The 22,792-nt window shown below is 37.8% G+C and overlaps 1 protein-coding gene across 8 annotated transcripts in view; it reads right to left on the reverse strand.

Annotated features, from left to right (window-relative positions):
• PTBP3 (polypyrimidine tract binding protein 3) overlaps positions 1–22,792 on the reverse strand; it is a 116,680-nt gene that overhangs the window by 73,650 nt on the left and 20,238 nt on the right. For 4 of the 8 annotated variants that reach the window (XM_045081711.1, XM_045081709.1, XM_013053864.2 and 1 more), the window contains one exon: positions 3,214–3,295. In XM_045081711.1, the coding sequence (XP_044937646.1) occupies positions 3,214–3,244 (31 nt within the window). In that variant the 5' untranslated portion in view covers positions 3,245–3,295. Of the gene's footprint in view, positions 1–3,213; positions 3,296–22,792 lie in introns of those variants that run through there. The other 4 variants (XM_045081712.1, XM_045081710.1, XM_013053865.2 and 1 more) reach the window with 2 other exon arrangements.

A 22,792-nucleotide genomic window follows, 5' to 3' on the forward strand; every position in this document is an offset into this window, starting at 1 on the left:
CAAAAGAAAAAAAGTGAAATTTCCCCAAGTCATGTCAACAGCCAAGGCCCTCAGTGAAAGCAAACTAAAATCAGAAACTTCCCATCAAGAAAGAAAGAAAGGAGGAAAGACAGACTCATCTTTCGAAAGTATTTAAAAAGGAAGCCCATCTCTGTTCAGATTCTGATGGGGAAATGTGAATGTTTAGATTCTGAATTTTCTCTTCTTCTCTGGTCTAAGAATCTCCAAGGCAATAAATCAACATACACCTTAGACCATGTTAGGGGCTGGTGATACCTTAGAAAGTTTAGCAGAGCAAACACAAAACACCTTAGAGATCCTCAAAAAAGAAAAAGCAATTCAGCTAAAAATTATGATTCACACAAGGAAAAAAAATACGTTATAAGCAAATATTTAACAGAAGGACTAAACAGCACATCACACAAAGCTGAACACAGAATAAGTGAATCAGAAAAACATTTTAAGGAAATCATCCAAAATATAGGACCTTAAGGGGAAAGACATGACAATGAATGTAAGAGGTTAAAACAAATACAGGACTGAATGAAATGGTCCTATACGTTTCTAACTGGAGTTCCAGGAGAAGGCAGTTCTGGGAAGAGCTGGGTCACTCCTAAGAAAGATGAATGAAAGTAAGTCTCTAGCAATGGTCCTCAACACTAGCTGAACCTCAAGATTACCATCTAAGAAGTTTTAACAATAAACAAACTGCTCATCCCTCTACCCCAGGATTTTAGAATTGGTGTGGTCAAGGTATCTATATTTTCCTCAGAGCTTCCCAAGCTATTTTAGTGATCATCCAGGGTTGAGACTCTGTGATCCATATCTACAAATAGCTAGTTAAGCCACTGAACAAAAATAAGGAGGAAAATGTTTTAAAATGAGTATAGAGAAGTAATTTTACCTACAAAGTAATAACCAACACTGACAACAGACTTCTCAACAACAGACACCAAAAGAATAATAGAACAATACATTCATTGTGTTAAGAGAAAAAACTGGCAACCTAAAATTCAAAATAGCTAACTAACATTGAATAGTGCTAATGAAATAAACATTTTTAGTGAAACTCTGAGAGGTTACCATTTATAGAGCTTTGCAGAAATAGCTACTAAAGAGGAAGAGAAACACTGAACACAGAATGGGATATAAGACATTCAAAACATAAACGCAAAACAGAACAAATTGCTGCTGCCAGCTAAACTCCCATTTCATATGTCTTTCTTTTCCTAAGTAATCAATAAACAAACATGAAATCTTTCTGGTTATCCATCCTGGTAGTTCATATACGTGACCAAAGTGACCTATTTTTAAAATAAAAATATAATTGGCCCCACCTTAGATTTACTGTACTCTAGGAGTAAAGGCTTTTATTTATTTATTTATTTATTTATTTTTAAAGTACGCTCCATGCCCAGTATGGAGCACAACATGAGACCTGAACACATGACCCTGAGATCAAAGCATGTGAGCTGAGATCGGGAGTCAAGAGGCTTAACCAACTGAGCCACCCAAGCCCCCTAAGTCTCTAGCAATTTTTTTCTTTTTACAACAATTATTTTTTAAGCATTTTTACAAACATACCTGACCAAGAGGATAATTAGGTTTAGAAACTTTAGATTCTAGTATTTCCTCATACAACAGTATCCAAATATGGTTCCTCAAGGCAACATCACTATTACCCAGAAACTTGTGCAAATACAAATTCTGAGGACCCACCTCAGATCTACTTTATTAGAAATTCTGGATATGGACTCAACAGCTATGCTTTAACAGGCCCTCCAGGTGATTCTGATGCCAGCTCAAGTTTGAGAAAACACTTTAGTTTCATGCTCAGATTACTCTGTTCACACTTCTACAAGAACAAGTCCTCTGCTGCTGTCCTGTCCACAAAACCTTTCCATTTAGTACTGTAGAACAGTGTACCATGGTTAACTAATTCCCATATATTCTTAATCTCTTCCATGAATTTTCATTGCATCTTTTGCCTTAATAGAACTTAGTCTACTTCTCTTATACAATCCTCACAAAAAAGCCATTCATTCTCCTAAACACCATATTGCTCAGGGTCTGGAAAGTGAGGTCCACTCATTTTCTATTCCCTGTAACCCCAAAAACATTTGGATAAAAATCTGGTCTTCAGGGGCACCTGGGTAGCTCAGTTCATTGGGCATCTGCCTTCGGCTCAGGTCATGATCCCACAGTCCTGGGACTGAGCCCTGCACTGGGCTCCCCACTCAGTGGGGAACCTGTTTCTCCCTCTCCCCTGCTTATATAGTCTTTTGTACTCTTTCTCTAATAAATAAATAAAATTTTTATATATAAATAAATATCTGGCCTTTTCTGAAACTCTCCACTCTTCATGCCTTTTCAACTGTGGATGATGCTAATTTCCAAGTTTCTCTCCTGATGGTGAGACCAGAAGAATACAGTGACTACCCAACACTTCCATTTGGATTTGCAAAGGAACCTCAAATTCAACATATAAAAATCTGAACCTGTTATGCTGTCCAACTTCTTCCTATATATTCTACATAAATGGCACCACCATTCATCTACCCAATTATCCAAGTCCAAACCTGGAAATAAATCATTGATGGAATCCCTTATTCAAACATTCAATTAGTCACCAGCTATTATCAATTTCACCTTCTGTAAATGCTTTTGTTCTATCACAACTGCTAGTGGTACAGTACAAATTACCATCCCTAACTGGGATATTCTGTACAGTAAGAGCCTCTTAACTATACTCCACCAGTTCATTTTACAGTCCCCAAATTTCAAGAACATTTATTTTTAAACCACATGGTAACCTACGGAATGTAAGTTATGTTCCAATTTTTAAAAAATCATGTGATCTTATAGTTTTAATACTTCTAATATGCTAAACCATCATTCAACACAGGCTTTTAAATCCAGCTTTTATCAGTTGTTCTGGGTCACCAACTGATTGACAGTTTTATCACAACTAAAAAACAAAAATAAGATCAATCAAAAAAGTAATTATTAAATTAGATCCAAATTCTTAAAACTTAAGATCTACAATTGGTAATTTCACTTATGTGAGCTTGACTGCAATAAATTTTAGTTTTTTTATAAATAATGGACTTCAAGATATGTTTGTAATATGAGCAAAGAAACACAGTAAAAAAAAATTTTTTTTGAAACTCACAGAAAGAAAACATTTTAGATTTTGAAAAAGTGAAAACTCACCATACACACCTGTAGGAGTAGAATTGTTCATGGTAAAAGGTCCGTTAATGACACCAGAAGAGAGAAGCTCATCAGATCCCCGCTGAAAAGCAAGACCAATAAATACTATGTTAATAAAACGAGCCCTGGATAATGGTCCACGTTTACTACTAAAACTATCAAAAGTTAATAATATTACTTTGTCTGAAGGTCAAGGCATTTAAGGCGAAGTCCTCAAGAATCACAAAATCTAAAGGTTGGAAGTAAATTTTACAGAAGAAAAATTACTGCATAGCCACATGGTTGTTAAAGAAAGAAAGAAAGAAAGAAAGAAAGAAAGAAAGAAAGAAAGAAATATTGCTATCACATAATGGGGGACATAATCCTGCAACCCTGTTATGAACAGATGTTATATCTGAAGTACCAGAAATCACATTTAGGGGTTGCACCCTGAAATTGGTTTTGTTTTTTTAAGATTTTATTTATTTGTCAGAAAGAGAGAGCACGAGTGGGGGCCGAGGAGAAAGAGAAGCAGGCTCCCCATGAGCAGGGACCCCGATGTGGGACCCAATTCCAGGACCCTGGGATTATGAACCAAGCCAAAGGCAGACACTTACCAACTGAGCCACACTCGTGTCCCCAGCATATTTATTTCTAAGTACTCATATGGAAATCATTAGTGTAGTACCTGCTAAGCATCCCAACTTCTTGATACCTATGTATTTTTTTAAAGTTGAACACAAAGACACAACTTATTTCTACATTGACCAAATCCTTTATAATCAGTGATTTTTTTATTCATTAATATTCACAATGATCTTTAATGTGTATGATTTTTTTAAACAACTTGTGTTTAAATAATTTCCTTTTTCCTATATGTAAGAGTTTTGACCAATTGTGGGATACTGGGTGGCTTAGGTCCTGGGATGGAGTCCTGTATCAGACTCCCTGCTCAGCTGGAAGCCTGCTTCTCCCTCTCACACTTCCCCTGCTTGTGTTCCCTTTCTTGTTGTCTCTCTGTGTCAAATAAATAAATAACATCTTTAAAAAAAAAAAAAAAGGAATTAAAATCAAACAATTTCCAAATGTCACTGATTAACTTGGTCAATTCTTTTTTTGAAGATTTTATTTATTTACTTGAAAGATTTTATTTATTTACTTGAGACAGACTGAGAGAGGGAGAGAGCATGAGAGGGGAGAGGATCAGAGGGAGAAGCAGACTCCCTGCTGAGCAGGGAGCCCCATGCGGGACTCGATCCCAGGCCTCCAGGATCATGACCTGAGCAGAAGGCAGTCAGTCATTCAACCAACTGAGCCACCCAGGTGCCCTTACTTGGTCAATTCTTAAGATCAAATATTTTGGTCTACAGGATGATAAAACTTAATTCTCAAATTATTCCACAAATATTAGAATAGTTATAATTCTCCAAAAGATGTTTAATGTTTAGGTGTTAAGTATCACTATAGGACAAAACTTCAGCCTTTGCTAAAGAAAGGCAAACCACCAATGTATTTGCGTAATAGAAATACAAGTATTTAAACAATCCTGTATTGGGCGCCTGGGTGGCTCAGTGGGTTAGGCCGCTGCCTTCGGCTCAGGTCGTGATCTCAGGGTCCTGGGATCGAGTCCCGCATCAGGCTCTCTGCTCAGCAGGGAGCCTGCTTCCTTCTCTCTCTCTCTCTGCCTGCCTCTCAGTGTACTTGTAATTTCTCTCTGTCAAATAAATAAAATCTTGAAAAAAAAATAATAAAATAAAATAAACAATCCTGTATTAAATATCCAGATATTATTCCCTTTGGTTCTTCACTAGAAATTTATACAGACAAGGTGGGACAAGAGGAAGAAATTAAGTAAGCACACAAGATGAAATTAAAATGAAAATCTCAACTTCTGGAAGGACCAAGATTAAGGCCTCATTTAAGGAACATCTGTTATATTCCTGATAATACCTTAACTTTGTGGTTCACTGGCTACTTGCAGCTATGGAGAAAGATGAATTTCTGCAGGTTTAAAAACAGTAAAAATTTAAACATGCCCAGCATGTTTTTATCTCTGAGAATTTGGTAAAAGAGGTGTTACTAGCAGATATATTTCCTACATATACATGAGTTTAGTATTAATATGTTTCTATATGTAAACTGAGTTTATTTGAAACTACTAAAACCATTTTAGCTTTTTCCTAGACTTATAGAAGTATGTTAAAATGTCAACTAAGCACTAATTCTAGGAGGACTGCACACTTAAATGTAAAAGGTATAACAATAAAGACTCTAGAAGGTAACAGAAGAGTATCTTCATAATTTTGGAGTAAGGAAAATTTTCTTAAATAAGACACAGAAGTACAACTATGAAGGAAAAATACAAATGAGACACTGAAATTAATAATTTTATTTACAATATATATAATATAAAATCTTAATGTTGCACATCTGAAACTAATACTACATGTCAATTTTTTTTAAAAGAATTTTATTTAGGAAAAGACATGAGGAATCTAAAAGGCAAGTTATAGAGAAGAAGAAAGTATCTGCAATTACATATAATCCCAACAAGTTTTACTGATTTTTTTTTTTTTAAGATTTATTTGAGAGAGACAGTGCAAGTAAGAGCGGAGAAGGAGCAGAGGGGGATGGAGAGGGAGGAGAAAGACTCTCAAGTAGCTATCCGCATCCCCACCCCACTCCTTGAGCAAGGATCCATCTCAGGACCCTGAGGTCATGACCTGAACGGAAACCCAGAGTCAGATGCTTAACTGACTGAGCCACCAGGTTTTATAACCAGAGGCGGAAAAAAACCTCATTAGCAAAAAAAAGTCAAGGTAAAAGAAAACCACAATAGTTCAACAGGTACCCAACAAAGTGGCAGACTTTTTGTTTCAGAATATTTGTGATTTCTCCTCCTGTGAAAGGATTTTTCACCCCCAACCATGATGATGTGACTTGGAATGCCTCCTGTGAGAGAGAACTTCCAACACTGAGCACGGTTTTGTGATAGGCTTTTTTGGCCTATAGAATATGAACAGACATGACCTTCAATAAATCCAAACAGAAGCATCAAAAGATTTTAGAGCAGTTTCTGCTAATTTTTTCCCTTTTCTCTGTGAAATAGGAGCATATTCCAAGAGGGGCTGCTCTTTCGGCCTAATTTCCAGAATAAAAATACATATAGCTTCACAACAGCCACCAACCCTGTAAGTGAACCAGAAACAAATATTTTTCTAACCTATATCTAAATGACTATTATCGTATTCAATAAACATATGAAAAGATGCTTGATTCCACTGGTCATCAGGGAAATGAGGTTAAAACCACAATAAAATACTAGATATTAAAAGAGACTGACAATATCAAGAGTCGATAACAACATGGAGCATCTAAACGAGTATGTTATTAGTTGGGAGTGCAAGCTGGCACAGCTTTGGAAGACGGGACTCAATAACGGTGAAGTTGAATCTACAACCCTTATGTATTCTACTCCTATGGATGAACTCAGGAGATTGCATGTTTATCTGTACCTAAACAAATGAGAATGTTCTCAGCAGCATTATTTCTACCTGCCAAATAGGAAATAGCCAGTTATCAATGAAAGAATGGACGGATTTCTTTTTAAGTAAATGAAGAAAGTTTTTTCATTTAAATTCAATTTGTTAACATATAGTGTATTATTAGTTTCACAGGCGGAGGTCAGTGATTCACCAGTCTTATATAACACCCAGTGCTCATTACATCACATGCCCTCCTTAATGTCCATCACTTGGTTACCCCCATTCCCCTACTCCCTCCTCTCCAGCAACCTTTGGTTTTGTTTCCTATGATTAAGAGTCCCTTATGGTTTGTCCCTGTCTCTGATTTCATCTTGTTTTATTTTTCCCTCCCTTCCCCTATATTACTGTTTTGTTTCTTAAATTCCACATAGGAGTGAAATCATACAATAATTTTTTCTCTGACTGAATTATTTCACTTAGCCTAATTCCCCTCTATTTCCATCCATGTCATTGCGAATGGCAACATTTCTTTTCTTTTTTTTTTGATGGCTGAGTAATATTCTGTTATATGTGTGTGTGTATGTAGGTATACATGTACACGCACATACACCCCCCCCATATCTTCTTTATCCATTCATCCATCAAGGGACATCTGATCTGGGTTCTTTCCATAGTTTGGCTATTATGGACATTGCTGCTGTAAACATTGGGATTCGAGTGCCCCTTCCAATCACTACACTTGTATCTTTGGGGTAAATACCTAGTAGTGCGATTGCTGGGTCATAGGGTAGCTCTATTTTTTTTTTAAAGATTTCATTTACTTATTTGAAAGACAGAGATTACAAATAGGCAGAGAGAGAGGCAGAGGGAGGGGAAAGGAAGCAGGCTCCCTGCTGAGCAGAGAGCCCAATGCGGGACTCAGACCTGAGCCAAAGGCAGAGAGGCTTTAACCCACTGAGCCACCCAGGTGCCCCTGGGTATCTCTATTTTGAACGCTTTGAGAAACTTCCATACTGTTTTCCAGAGTGGATGTACCAGCTTGCACTCCCACCAACAGTGTAAAAGTTCCTCTTTCGCAAAGTGGATAGATTTCTGTAAATGCAGTGATTTATAGCAATAAGAATGGACTACTGCTCCATACAGTAACATAGATAAATCTCACAAGCATGCTAAGTCAGTCACATAAGAAGTCAGTCACAAATGATTATACCCTATACTACTGTATTACTGAGTTCAGAAATATGGCCAAAACTAAATGACACACTGGACAGCAACAAGCAAAAGAACAAAATGTACCACTTTCATACACCACATACAAACATAAAGTTAAAACAGTTTAAAGACCTAAATTTGAGACCTGAAAAAATAAAACCCACAAAAACAGTAGAAATCCGGGGCACCTGAGTGGCTCAGTCATTAGGTGTCTGCCTTTGGCTCAGGTCATGATTCCAGGGTCCTGGGATGGAGCCCTGCACATCAGGTTCCCTGCTCGATGGGAAGCCTGCTTCTCCTTCTCACGCCTCCCCTGCTTGTGTTCCTTCCCTGTCAAATAAATAAATAAAATCTAAAAAAAAAAAACCAAAAACCTGTAAAAATCCTAACTCCTTTAACCATCAGCCACAGCAACTACTTTCTAGATAGGTCTCCTAAAACAAGGGAGATGAAAGCAAAAATAAACTATGGGGACTACATCAAAATAAAAAGCTTCTGCACAGCAAAGGAAACAATCAACAAAACTAAAAGGCATCCCGCAGACTGGGAGAAGGTATTTGCAAATGACATACCCAATAAATGGTTAGTATCCAAAATATATAAAGAACGGATACTACTCAACACCCCCAAAACAAATAATCCAATTAAACCTAGGCAGAAGACAGAGACACTTTCTCAAAGAAGACATACTGACAGCCAAAATACACATGAAAACATACTCAGCATCACTTACCATGAGCGAAATGCAAAGCAAAACTAGAAGATATCACCTCACACCTGTCACAATGCCTAAAATCAACAGCATGGGAAACAAAAAGGTGTTGGCAAGGATGTGGAGAAAGGCGAACCCTCTTGCATTACTGTGGGGTAATGCAAACTGGTACAATCACAGTGGAACACATTATGGAGGTTCCTCAAGAAGTTAAAAAAAAAGTTAATGAATGGATAAAGAAGCTGAGGTATAGGGGCGCCTGGGTGGCTCAGTGGGTTAGGCCTCTGCCTTCAGCTCAGGTCATGATCCTGGGATGGAGTCCCACATCGGGCGCTCTGCTCAGCAGGGAGCCTGCTTCTTCCTCTCTCTCTTTCAGCCTGCTTCTCTGCCTACTTGTGATCTCTGTCAAATAAATAAATAAAATCTTGAAAAAAAGAGAAGAAGCTGAGGTATACATACACAATAGAATACTATTCAGCCATAAAAAAGAATGAAATCCTGCCATGTGCAATGACATGGATGGAGCTAGAGGGTGTTATGCAAAGCAAAATAAGTCAGTCACAAAAAGAGAAATATCACACAATTTTACTCGTATGTGGAATTTAAGGAGCAAAACAAATGTGCAAAGGGGAAAAAAGGAAGAGAGAGAGAAAGAGAGAGAGAAAGGCAAACCAAGTAACAGACTCTTAACAAAAGAGAACAAAGAGATGGTTACCAGGAGGGAAGTGGGTGGAAGTGATGAAGTCCTAGAACCTAAGTCAGGTTCGGTGGGGTGAGGTTCGGAGCTGACGACTAAAGGAAGAATTCTTAAGACGTCGCTGGTGCAAAGGTGGTTTATTAAAGCACGGGGACAGGACCCGTGGGCAGGAAGAGCTGCTGCCCCGGGTTGTGAGGGTGGGCATGTTATACACTTTGCGGTTGGGGGAAGGTGAGGGGAAGGGATGGGAGGTTTCAACAGAGTTTTCACATGTTAGGGAGGGCCTACAAGGTGCGGGGGGGCCGGGGGGGGGGGCGGGGGCGGAGTCCTTGCCCTTATGGCTTGATCAATGCCGTCTTTAGGTCAGGCATTAACATCAAGATAATTGGGAGATTCTTGGTGGGGTATTATGATCCTGCTATCATTTACATTCCCTTCTACCTCAGTCTCCTCCACTGTATGGTGGGAGGGAGACATTAGGGCTTCAGGAACCGAGAGTTATTTGCCTCTGGAAATTTGTGCTGTTGATACGGTAACCTCCCTGTTTAGACCTCTAGGACATCTGTAGAGCAAGGGAGACTCCTGTTCTGCAGGATTGTGATCCCTGCAAGTGAACCATTTATCGTTTTATGGCGGTCAGGGGTGCCTGAGGAATGCCACACATATGGAGGGGAGCAGGTGAAGAGAGGGTGCAAGGCGCCAGCTTTTGCTCTGTCCTCAGCCAGCCTCCTGCTCCCTCATCATTAGCACATGTTTAATAAACAGTGATGGGGATTAAGGAGTGCACCTGTGAAGAGCACAGGGCAACTATGGAAGTACTGAATCACTATATAGTACATCTGAAACTAGTAGTACACTGTATGTTAATTAACTGGAATTTAAATAAGAACAAACAGAAAAAAGCTAATGTACTTCAAGGACACTATCAAAAAAATGAAAAGACAAGCCAGAGAATGGGAGAAAGTATTTGCAAAATCTAAATAATAAAAAGACGTATTTGTAAAAAAACAGGCAAAAAGCATCTGAAAAGTCCTTTCTCCAAAGATATACAAATGACCTCTAAGCACATGAAAAGATACTCAACACCATTAGACATTAAGGAAATGCAAATTTTAAAACCACAGAGAGCACTTCAAACAAAATTTAAGACTATGACATCACCACACACCTATCAAAACAATTAGAATAAGGAAAAATGACAGTATCAAATGCAAGGGAGGAATGTGGAAGAAAGTGGATCTCTTATACATTGCTGACAGGAAGGGTACAGCGACTTTGGACAGTTTGGTGGTTTCTTTAAAATGAAACATAAAAAAACAATCAAACAAGCATATTCTCAAAATGAAAAATCACATGTTCTATGATTTTATTTATGTAACATTCTCAAAATGACAAAATTATAGAGGTGAAAAAGAGACCAGTGGTTGCAAGGGAGCGGAGATAGTTGGTGGCAGGTAATGGGTATGATTATAAAAGGGTACGAGAATGGAGATCTTTGTGGGGGACTGATCAATTCTGTATCTTTTTTTTTTTTTTAAGATTTTATTTATTTTATTTGACAGAGAGAGAGATCACAAGTAGGCAGAGAGGCAGGCAGAGACAGAGGGGGGAAGTAGGCTCCCCGCCGAGCAGAGAGCCAGATGCGGGGCTCGATCCCAGGACACTGAGATCATGACCTGAGCCGAAGGCAGCGGCTTAATCCACTAAGCCACCCAGGCGCCCCTCAATTCTGTATCTTGATTGAGGTGATAGTTATGTGAATCTACACAAGCAATAAAATGAAAGAATTATAAATAGGCATTGTACAATATCAACATCTTTGTTTTGATAATGCACTATAATTAAAATGCAACCATCAGAGAAAACTGTGAAGGGTACACAGGACCCTTCCATAGTATCTTTACACTTCTAAATTTTTTCCAAATATAAAGTAAAAAAAAATAAACAAAATAAAACAATGAAACAAGAAATGCATCATTCTGAGCCAGAGGATTCCTACTGACTTGAGACTTCCTCCCTGCCTAAAACAGTCATTACCATCACCTATGCTGAATCAACCTGTAAGGGATAAGAAAAGATTGATCAAGCTATGAACTACTACAGTTAATTCTCAGAGTTCATGCCTATATAGTGGTGATCCAGAAGGCATCCCTTCAACGGCAGACAACATTCAAAAAACAAAACAAAAACACAATAAAAGTATGAGTTACACAATCATATGAGTTACTTATGGCCATCTATACCTAGGATAAAGGAAGGAAAGAAGCAAAAGGCAGACAATATACACCAGAAAAATTACACAACTTTAAATTATGAGCAAATAACAGTGATTTGATTTTGTAAAAATAAAAAAATAAAATAAAATAAAATATAACAGCCTCTCCCAAATAAAATACAAAGGGATACAGCAGCTAAAGGAAAAGGAAATAAGAATTCTACCAAAGGATTTAAAAGACTGATTGAAAAAAAGAATAAAGCAGTTTCATGAAAGTCAGCCATTACAGAGAAGAGAACAAGTGCAAACACCTTTCAGTTACCCAAAGAACCAAACTCTCCTGCAAGGAACCAAATCTTGCTCTAGAATTTTTGTATTAAAAAGCTAACAAAGAACAAATCTTCAGGGACTCCTGGAAGGCATAGTCAGTTAAGCGTCTGCCTTCAGCTCAGGTCGTGATGCTGGGGTCCTGAGATGGAGCCCCATGGGCTCCCTGCTCAGCAGGGATCCTCAGCAGGGAGTCAGCTTCTCCCTCTCCCTCTGCAACTCCCCCTGCCTGTGCTCTGTCACTGGCTCTTCTGCTCTCTCTCAAATGAATAAATAAAACCTTGGAGGGGGGAAAGGAACAAACTTTCAGAAAAGCACTCCCTTGGACGCAGGGGAGATTACTTAAAATGCATCTAGCAAAGGTGTCAAACTTTAACACAGACCCCACAGTGCTTGAGAGCTAAGAATCAAAAAAAGTTGTTTGCAGTCTTCTTAATGCACACATGCCACTTCAGTTTCCATTTTGGGAAGAGAACTGAGTTACTCACAGCTCTATTTCTATCTCATTTAATAAACTTTTACCTAGTTTACTAACTAGGAAATCACCAGTCAACAATTAACATGAAGGTTTTACCTGCTGCTTACTATTTAATCAAGTCTAAACTTATTGTAATGGCTATTAAAAGCTCTTTCTAACCTGGACCTCCTACTCATGGTAACACTCCTGTCCTGGAATTTGCCCCAGACGCTCATCTTTATTCTTGCCTCTTTATGCTATTCTCCCATCTCAAACACTATCCCTTCACTACATATCCATTCTTACCTACTGATCACAAATAAATACCATATCCTTGAAAATTTTTCTATCCCTCAAATGAAGAGGTTGAACTTAATTCTGATTGTCTTAATTGTATGATTGTCTAAAATGTGTATGTTTTAGGATTTTAGCACACTTGCAGAATATATCTTTCCTGTATGTTTAACTATCAATATCACACATTTTGTCAAATGTGTATGCACAGATTTTTTTCAGCTACTTTGAGGTCAATTATTGTGTCTTATATTTGATTATATTTCCCCACAGTCTATAGCACAGTGCCAGGTACATTACATGTAATGGCTTTCTGCCTTGGTTATGCATTAGAATCATATAACCAGTTTAAAATAAATACTATTTGGGGAGCCCAGATAGCTTAATTAAGCATTTGCTTTCAGCTCAGATCATGATGCTGGAGTCCAGGGATCGAATCCTGCATCAGGCTCCCTCCCTGCTCTGGGGAGCCTGCTTGTCCCTCTGCCCCTCATTCCCACTCTCGTGCTCCCTCTCACTCCCTCTCTCTCAAATAAATAAAATCTTCAAAAAAAAAAAAAAAAGTAGGGCGCCTGGGTGGCTCAGTGGGTTAAGCCTCTGCCTTTGGCTCAGGTCATGATCTCAGGGTCCTGGGATGGAGTCCCGCATCGGGCTCTCTGCTCAGCAGGGAGCCTGTTTCCTCCTTCTCTCTGCCTGCCTCTCTGCCTACTTGTAATCTCTCTCTGTCAAATAAATAAATAAAATCTTTAAAAAAAAAAAAAAAGATTTTATTTATTTATTTATTTATTTGACAGAGAGAGAGAGAGAGAGAGAGAGAGTCAAAAGTAGGCAGAGAGGCAGGCAGAGAGAAGGGGAAGCAAGCTCCCCACTGAGCAGTCTGATGTGGGTGGGGCTCAATCCCAGGACCCTGGTATCATGACCTGAGCTTAACCCACTGAGCCACCTAGGCGCCCCGCCACCCCAGAGATTTTTTTTTTTTTTTTTTTAAGATTTATTTATTTATTTGACAGAGATCACAAGTAGGCAGAAAGGCAGGCAGAAAGAGAGAAGGAAGCAGGCTCCCTGCTGAGCAGACTCAATCCCAGGACCCCGGGATCACAACCCCAGCTGAAGGCAGAGGCTTTAACCCACTGAGCTACCCAGGCGTCCCCACCCCAGAGATTCTTAACTAGAAGATCCAGGCTGAGGCAAAACCTGTATTATTTCCAAAGCTCTAACATGTACCCAACTGAGAACTACTATAGAAATACTGTAATAGGGCGCCTGGGTGGCTCAGTGGGTTAAGCCGCTGCCTTCGGCTCAGGTCATGATCTCAGGGTCCTGGGATCGAGTCCCGCATCGGGCTCTCTGCTCGGCAGGGAGCCTGCTTCTCTCTCTCTCTCTCTCTGCCTGCCTCTCCATCTACTTGTGATTTCTCTCTGTCAAATAAATAAATAAAAAAAACCTTTAAAAAAAAAAAAAAAAAAAAAAAAAAAAAAAAAGAAATACTGTAATAAACACAGAACATAAAGTGGTTTAAAATACAGTCTTCTAGAGTAGACCATAAGTAGGTTTCAACAGCTCCACCTTAAACTTACCTTTGTCTGATACTAGGCTCAGTTTGCTCATCTATAAAAAAGAATCATAATGGTACCCATCCTTGTGGGTTACTCTGAGGATTAACATTTCTAATACAAAGGTATCCCTTAAACACTTGCAATAAACACTGTTGATTAATTACTCATTTTCAAAAGGTACATGTATTCAGTGTAAGTATTACTAGGTAATAATCTCCAAAAGGTGAAAGTCAACATTCAATAAAGTAAACTTTGTAAAGAAAAAAAAAAAAAAGCCACTTCCCCATTCTAACAACAAAAACTGATTTAAAAAATTGATACAAGACTTGGTTTTGATAAAACACGCTTAAAAACTGAAAGCAACTGGGGGCCTGGGTAGCTCAGTCAGTTACAGGTCTGCCTTTGGCTCCTGTCATGATCTCAGTGTCCTGGGATAGAGTCCCACATGGGGCTCTAGCCTCAGCGGGGAGTCTGCTTCTCCTTCTCCCTCTACCCCTCCCCACTGCTCATGTGTGTGCTCTCTCAAATAAATAAAATCTTTAAAAAAAACAAAAACAAAAACTGAAAGCAATGCTTTTCGCATTTTATGTAACAAATTATTAAAATATATATCCATTTCTAATAAATAAAGCTGAAACCCTCTTTCTATAGGATTACATAGGATATTTAATAAAGTTCTATTTATTTATAGAACTGGGAATGAGAAAGAATAAAGTATCAGCCTGGACATTAGGATCTTTCCTGCAGAACACTGATAAGATCTGTTAAAAGAAGAAAAAAACTAAAATTTTTCACTATACCTATCCTTATTTACACAACTTTGCATACTCATTCAATTATCTCAGAATAAATCTATAGATGTTAAATAGCTAGATTTTTATTTTTATAATTCATTTTAAGTGCATTTTGCAAAGTTATAATATGAATCTAGGCTCCTCTCTATAATCCTTTTATAAGTGGTAAGCCTTTGCTACATTGTTATATTCTTCATAATTATTTTTAATGGATTCTTAATATTAGTGTTACTTGCAATTTATTGATATCATGGAATTATGCTACGTTATTACTTCATTTAGAATGCAGTATATTGCCTACATAAAGGAGCTTCTCAACAAAAAATATACTTAATTGCTAAAGCACAAGTGAGCTTCCCCATTTGACAATACTCCATAAGTATTGTCACACAATGGTGCTGGGAAAATAATGTATCCTAATGCCATATAGAGAGGACAAAGGATGTTCTGTGTCTGGTACTTTCCCAGACTTGGCCAAATGTGTTTCTTCCCTCAGCAGACTAAAATCTATATACTTTCCTTGTAATAACCAGTAATCATGACTCTAACAGCTTTCAGTGAGTTCTATAAATCCTTCTAGCAAATTATGAGACCTCAACATTGGTTCTGGAAACCCCCAGAACTTATACCTAGTGTCAGATAAGAGTAGTCTTCTGTGGACCATGTCCCCTAACTTTGCAGCTGGCCTAATTCCTCTCATGGTTAAATGATGAATCAACCAAGTATAATAAAACTATTCATTTAACAAATTTTTAAAAACTTTATTCTTAATCTCTGAATTACCATTTGGACTTCTAACTGTAAAAGAAAAATTTGGCCTAAAAATGTGATCAAGTACACACATATACAAAAATCACAATAATTTAAATTTATATGACATCTTAAATAAATTAATATAACAACTGTCACATTCAATGTTTCCACATAAAATATAAACTGTAATAATAAGAAAATGATTAACACTGCAGAGTCTTCAAAATAAAAACACTTAAGTGTGATAATTCTACTAGATCTTTCAAGAGCAACAGGAAAAGCTTTCCAAAAATTACACATATGTAAAGCAAACATCAGGGAATTAGGTGGAAGTGTTGGAATGGCTATTTTTATTTTTATACTTAATACACAAGAAACAAGATTTGATCCTAAAGTTTCAGACCTGGGAATCCTGTCTTATATCAGAAAAAGGGTTGACTATTCCTCAGGTAGACTAAACCACACATCTCTCAAATAATTATGATACTTTATTTTGACCCTAATAATTTCAGGATTGATAAACAAAAGACAAGGAGAGCAAAAGGAGCTTACATTTGAAAATGAGGTCATAGGAAAAGTATTCTGATAATCAAACTTTACTGGCTAAGCTTCCCCCCCCCAATAATTAATTTTCAAATTATAGAAAACAAAGGTTTGTTTAATATTATAAAGCTCAGGGACACCTGGGTGGCTCAGTTGGTTAAGCAGCTGCCTTCGGCTCAGGTCATGATCCTGGCATCCTGGGATCGAGTCCCGCATCGGGCTACTTGCTCTGCAGGGGGCCTGCTTCTCCCTCTGACTCTGCCTTCCACTCTGTCTGCCTGTGCTTGCTCTCACTCTCTCTCTCTCTTACAAATAAATAAATAAAATTAAAAGAAAAAAATTATAAAGCTCAAATCCCAAAAGTCATATTATTTTGTAAAGCTCTATAAAAGATGACAAAAACTCAATTAGTTCCATATTATTTTAAACAGTCCTTTCTTTTAAAAAACAACTTTTCTTTCCTAGACATATATTCTTTCTCCTAAAAACACATCACCACCTATAATTACAAACCACTACAGTTTAAAAAAAATCTGAAAAATATACTTAATATTTATATCCTAAATGTCTGAAAAGCAATTTTCCATTATACCAAGGAAAGAGCAATGCAGACCTAGGTAAATTGAGTATCTCTCACAAGGGCTGACTACTATGATTTAAGAGATGGGTTGGAAAATAAGCAGGATGAAGACCCCTGTGCTACAGACAAACAAATTAACCTTACACAAAAAGGCTTTAATAAGCCGAATAATGAAGACATCTCGGGAGGTGGGCTGTATGAAAACACTGGATCAACAGTCTCCTTAGAAACACAAAGTAAATTTACATAAGTGCAGCAGTTGCTCTGTGCACTTGTTAGCTCTCTGGCTAAGTCAACACACCAATCAGCTGCCTCAAGTATCAATTACTGAAGTTCTCTCCTGTTGAAGAATAATGAAATACACATGACAACAAAGCAAAGGAATATTATAATTAAGCAGCACAAATAAAGTGCTTCATTATCAAATTTGATGGGAAGTGGTTTTAGTTCGTGTTGAAGAGATATTATTAATATGATAGAAGGCAATCCACACAACCGAGAAACACTTGCTAAAGTAACATGTAAGGAAGATTGTAAAAATAAACCTTTACTAACAAGTTAAATTTCAGATAACATTTAAAATGCATATGAATTTCAGATAGCATTTGTTTTATTCTATGACCATAAAAAAGAGGCTACCAAAATTACCCCAGAATTGTCTAAGATCCTAGTACTTCTTTTTTAAATATAAGCATCTGCATACTGGAATTAATATCCAAGTTCTACCGTAAAGCCAAGGTAGTCCCCTCTATTAATATTTCTAGCAGACAGTCTTAGTGAGGCTTTGTGAACACTTTCCAGAACAGAAAACACGTTAATCCTGCTCTGTTAACTATGTTTTTTCATAAATAGAAACAAAAGTGCTATTATGTAAAGTCTCACCATACTATATACACTTGTTGATTATGGTTTCCTGATTAATCACCTTTATACCCTCCTCCACAGAACCTACTATAATGTTATACGTGGCACCTATGTTCAAATCTTTTTTGCTTCAAAAAGGAATAAAAATTAGAAAAGGAAATAAACTGAATTTTCAGAGAAGCTTTCAGATTAACTCTAAGGCAGTAACTCCAAGTTTTGTTGTTTTTTAATTCAGCCTTTTGTTAACATTCACCCTTTCACAGCCTCCTCCAACTCAAAGCAAATCCAAACCCAAAGGCACTACCTATTATTGGTAACTCTACCCCTACAAATGACTTGGAGATCATATTCCCACAAACACACTCCTCAGCTACTAATTGTGTGATCGTGCCTAAACACATTTCTTAAAAACAATTACCACCACCAACAATCCCAAAACAGTTACCACATTGTTCATCTGTAGTATGTTCCTTTCCAAAGCTGCCACTGGTGAGATTTTAGAACAGTGAGAATAAAAAGGCAATGATGGGGTAAATTCTTCATATATGCAGCTGTGGCAATGTTCAAAATCCCATTTATGAACCTATTTCACTAAAATGATCCTGAATCCCTTCATTTTATATGGGCATCTTAGCAAAAAATATTAACTCTTTAAAGGACAAATTATTCCTCCAAAGGCCTTCTAATTCAGGACATGCAACCAAAATGCCATTGATTTGAATATTCCATTCCTACTGTACAGCATAGTCCACATTGAATTCAATGTGTATAACTGCCTTAGCAATAACATTCCTTCATTCAACAAATCCAACAAATATTTACCGAGCACCCAACTATGAGAGCCAGGTCTTTAACTTCTGGGGAAAATCCCAGTGAATGATGGAAAAAACCCTCCCCCTAATGTACAGAGCTTACAATCTTGCAGAAGAAAACAGATAATAATCAAAAATTTTTAAATTACATAATACTTTTTAAAGTTATAAGTGCTTTTTGGGGCACCTGGGTGGTTCAGTTGGTTGGGCGTCTGCCTTTGGCTTGGGTCATGGTCCCTGAGTCCTGGGATTGAGTCCAGCATCAGACTCCAGGCTCAGAGGTGAGTCTGATTCTCCCTCTGTCCCTCACTCTGCCCATGTTCTCTCTCACTCTCACAAATAAATAAAAAATAATCTTTTTATAAATAAAGTCATACATGCTTTTAAAATGTAGGGAAAGGAGCAGCCAGAGATGAAGAGGATGATTACAATTTTAAACAGGTAGCGAAGGAAAGACTTAAAGTTACCTTTAAGCAAAGTCTTAAAGGAGGTAAGGAGTAAGCTATGTAGATAACTGAGGGAAGAATGTTGTAAGCAGAAGAAATTGGTATAGAATCCTTTGCATATTCTAGAAAACTCTGAGAAGGCAACTTCTCAGAGGAGTAAGCAAGGGGTAAAGAGAAATAAAGACATTAGGAGGGTGTGTAATAATGTGTGGCACTGAAGGCCATTCTAAAAAATGTTACTATGTGAAATGAGGGACACAGAGTTTTGAACAGAGGAGTAACATAATCCGATTTACTTTTTAAAAGATCACTCTAGCTACTGTGTTGAGAAAAGCAAATTCACCTAAATATTAGCAGGGATTATTATATCTGGCTTCTCTACTTGTCATGTGTAAATACTAATTAATCAGAGAGAAAGGGGTTATTTTCATTTTGAAAAATAGTGAACTTTAAAAATTTTGCTGGGGCACCTGGGTAGCTCAGTTATTAAGTGTCTACTCTCATCTCAAGTCATGATCTTGGGGTCCTGGGATCAAACCCCACGTCAAACTCCATGCTCAGTTGGGCCTCTGCTTCTCCCTCTTCCTCTGCCTCTCCCCCCACACTCATATTCTCTCTCTCAAATAAATAAAATGTTTTAAAATAATAATTAAATAAATAAAAATTTTGTCACCATGGATTTTTTTTTAAAGACTTTATTTATTTATTTGACAGAGAGAGACACAGTGAGAAATGGACACAAATGGAGAGGGGGAGCATGGGAGAAGCTGGCTTCCCGCTGAGCAGGGAACCCAACTCTGGGCTCCATCCCAGGACCCTGGGATCCTGAGCCAAAGGCAGATGCTTAACAACTGAGCCACCCAGGCACCCCTTCCATGGATCGTTCAATCAAATACATTTCATGAAGATTTTTGGTTAACTCTTCTATTGACCATTACCATACTGCCATCTCAAAAATGTTAACAAAACATTTATTTAATTTTATATTTCTTAAAATTTCTTTTAAAAAATAAAGTAAAATTTCTTTTTGCATCATTTAGTGAACTATAAGCACCTATAAATATGATAAGAGCCACATCATATGGACTTAAGCTGGTTCATGTTTCCTTAAAGAACAAACATTAAGAAATCAGAGTGAATGGAATTCCCAGTGGAATTCCAAAGCAGCACAAAAATAGGGCAGTATTCCAACCTCCTTTTGATCTTAGTTAAATTACAGATACACAGATACCTGGGTCGCTCATTGGGTTAAAAGCCTCTGCCTTCGTCCCAGGTCATGATCCCAGCATGTCTGCTCAGTGGGGAGCCTGCTTCCCCACCTATCTCTATGCCTCTCTGCCTACTTGTGATCTCCTCTGTCAAATAAATAAAAATAAAATCTTAAAAAAAAAAATACACTTTACTACTTAAGCAGACTGGAAACAATGATTCTAATAAAACAGTATAATATTTATTTGTCCTAGGGGTGCCTGGATGGCTCAGTGGATTAAAGCCTCTGCCTTCGGTTCAGGTCATGATCCCAGGGTCCTGGGGTCGAGCCCCACGTTGGGCTCTCTGCTTAGCGGGTAGCCTGCTTCCTCCTCTCTCTCTGCCTGCCTCTCTGCCTGCTTGTGATCTCTGTCTGTCAAATAAATAAATAAAATCTTTAAATATATATATATATTTATTTGTCCTAGAAAAAGCAATTTCCAAAAATAATGGTGCTTATTAACCAAATGCCATATGGAATATGAATTTCCCTAAAGCCAATATAGGCACCACGGTATAAAAAACAGAGCATGTGCTTTGCCAACACATCTTTCATTCGAATCTAGCCCATCACATACTGCCTGTTTGATCTAAGGTATTAGGTTAGGGTAACATCACAGGTTTGTTATCCTCTTCTAGTCTAATGTTACAATAAATACGCAAAGTTCCTTCTCACAAAGGACTTCTTGTATACTGACACACAGCAAGACAGGAATAAAATGCTTTTTTTTTTTTTTTAATCTGGGGGAGAGGGGCATAAGTAGTACTTATAAATAGAATGCTGGTTATGTCGACTTATTCTAGCATAATTAAGAGAGATGTTAAAAACCTATGATTATGCATTTGGCTCTTTCTTCTTTTACCCACAATTGTCACTCACACAACTTCTCAAGAAAATGTCTTATTTTCATAAGCAGGAGCCCTCTCTTGAATGACAAATCCTACAATCTGAGGAGTGCTAGCTCAGGTAAAAAGGCTGACTCTGCAGCTACTATTCTGCTCCTTGATTGTTGATGCTATTGCTCCACAGGTCATCATTAGCAACAGAGGCTGAATGAAGTTCCTGTCTGCAGTAATGACTGAGCACAAAGCACTGTTAATCTGCCAGTATTCCTTCTATATGTAAAGGAGGAAACTCTTCTCTGGTGTCAGTCTCAGCTCCTGTTACTGCTAACTCCCCAAAGTTATAAAAATCTCAAATTCTATATACATCCTTCATTTTCTCCCTCTCTCCAATTCCCACCTACATATACATACATACCCCTATCGCCCAAATCAAAACAAACATTTTAATGTCGATGTCTAGAATTAGCCTCAAGACCAACTCCATGTTCAGTAATTCTCTAAAAGGACTCAGAAGACTTGGCATAAAGTGTTCACAGCTAAGACTCATTACAATGGAAGGATACAAGGCAAAGCAAGCAAGAAGAAAGGTATATGGAGCAAAATCTGGGGGACACCAAGTACAAGCTAAGAATTCTCGCCCAGTGAGGCCACACATACTTAATTCCTCCAGCAATGAATTGTGGTTAACACTTGTGGAAAGCTATTTACCAGGGAAAGTCATTAGAAATTCATTGCCCAGGGTTTGTATGGGGAGCTGGTCACCCAGATACCCTCTGCCTAGCATGTACCCAAATTCCAGACTCCCAGAAAGTATAAACCATATCATTTACACAAACACTCTAAGAACAGTAAGACATTCTTATCATTTAAGGACAAGTCATATCAATGCAGGGAACTGTTTACCAGCCGCGACTCTAGCCAAGCACCAACTTACAAACAGCCTTCCTAAGGACAGCAGTCTCCAGTTGGCTACATTAACTATTTTCTGTACATTGACAATCCTAAATGGTCAAACTAATCTTAACTTTTCTTGCAGCTCTCTGGTAAGGCTGGAACCCAGACACACTTTAGTTATGGTTCCATCTCTACAACCTTTGCTGCTGCAGCAGCATTAGCAATAAATTTGAAAGAGGGAGAAATAGGAGACTCTGTGTTTGTTGCCTCCAATACAATCAGAGACTGGACACAGTGTTGTAGAGTTAAATGTGTTAAAACAGCATAGGCCTATGGAATCTCTCTCTGGATTTAAGTTCTGACTCCACTACTTTCTAAATGAAGGATAAATTATTTGCTTTCTCTGCTCCTGTTTCCATGTCTGAGATGAGGAAAATAAAAACACCTTCCTCATAGTGCTGTGATGATTACACACAAAAATACACATAAAGGACTTAGTAGCTATTATTATTTAGAAGGAAGATTCCCTCCCACTTTGTCTATTGTTCTCTCAGAGGTTAACTGACAATTAGAATGACCAGGTTTTATACCTATGGTCACATTACTTTTGCAACAGCTAAAGTACTAAAATCTATCATCAATTTAGAGAAGTTGGACTTTATAATAAATGGTATCTGGAAAACTGGATAGCCATTTGGAAAAAGATAAAGTTGACCCCATATCTCACACACACACACCATACACCAGCATAAACTCTAAATGAATAAAAATCTAAATATGAAAAATAATCACACTATTAGTTTTTTCAAAAGATTCTACCCATTTATTTGACAGACACAAATAGGGGGAGCAGCAGATGGAGGGA

Source organism: Mustela putorius, unplaced genomic scaffold, assembly GCF_011764305.1.
Source record: "Mustela putorius furo isolate JIRA1106 unplaced genomic scaffold, ASM1176430v1.1 tig00000580_pilon_pilon_pilon, whole genome shotgun sequence".
Lineage (NCBI taxonomy): Eukaryota > Metazoa > Chordata > Mammalia > Carnivora > Mustelidae > Mustela > Mustela putorius.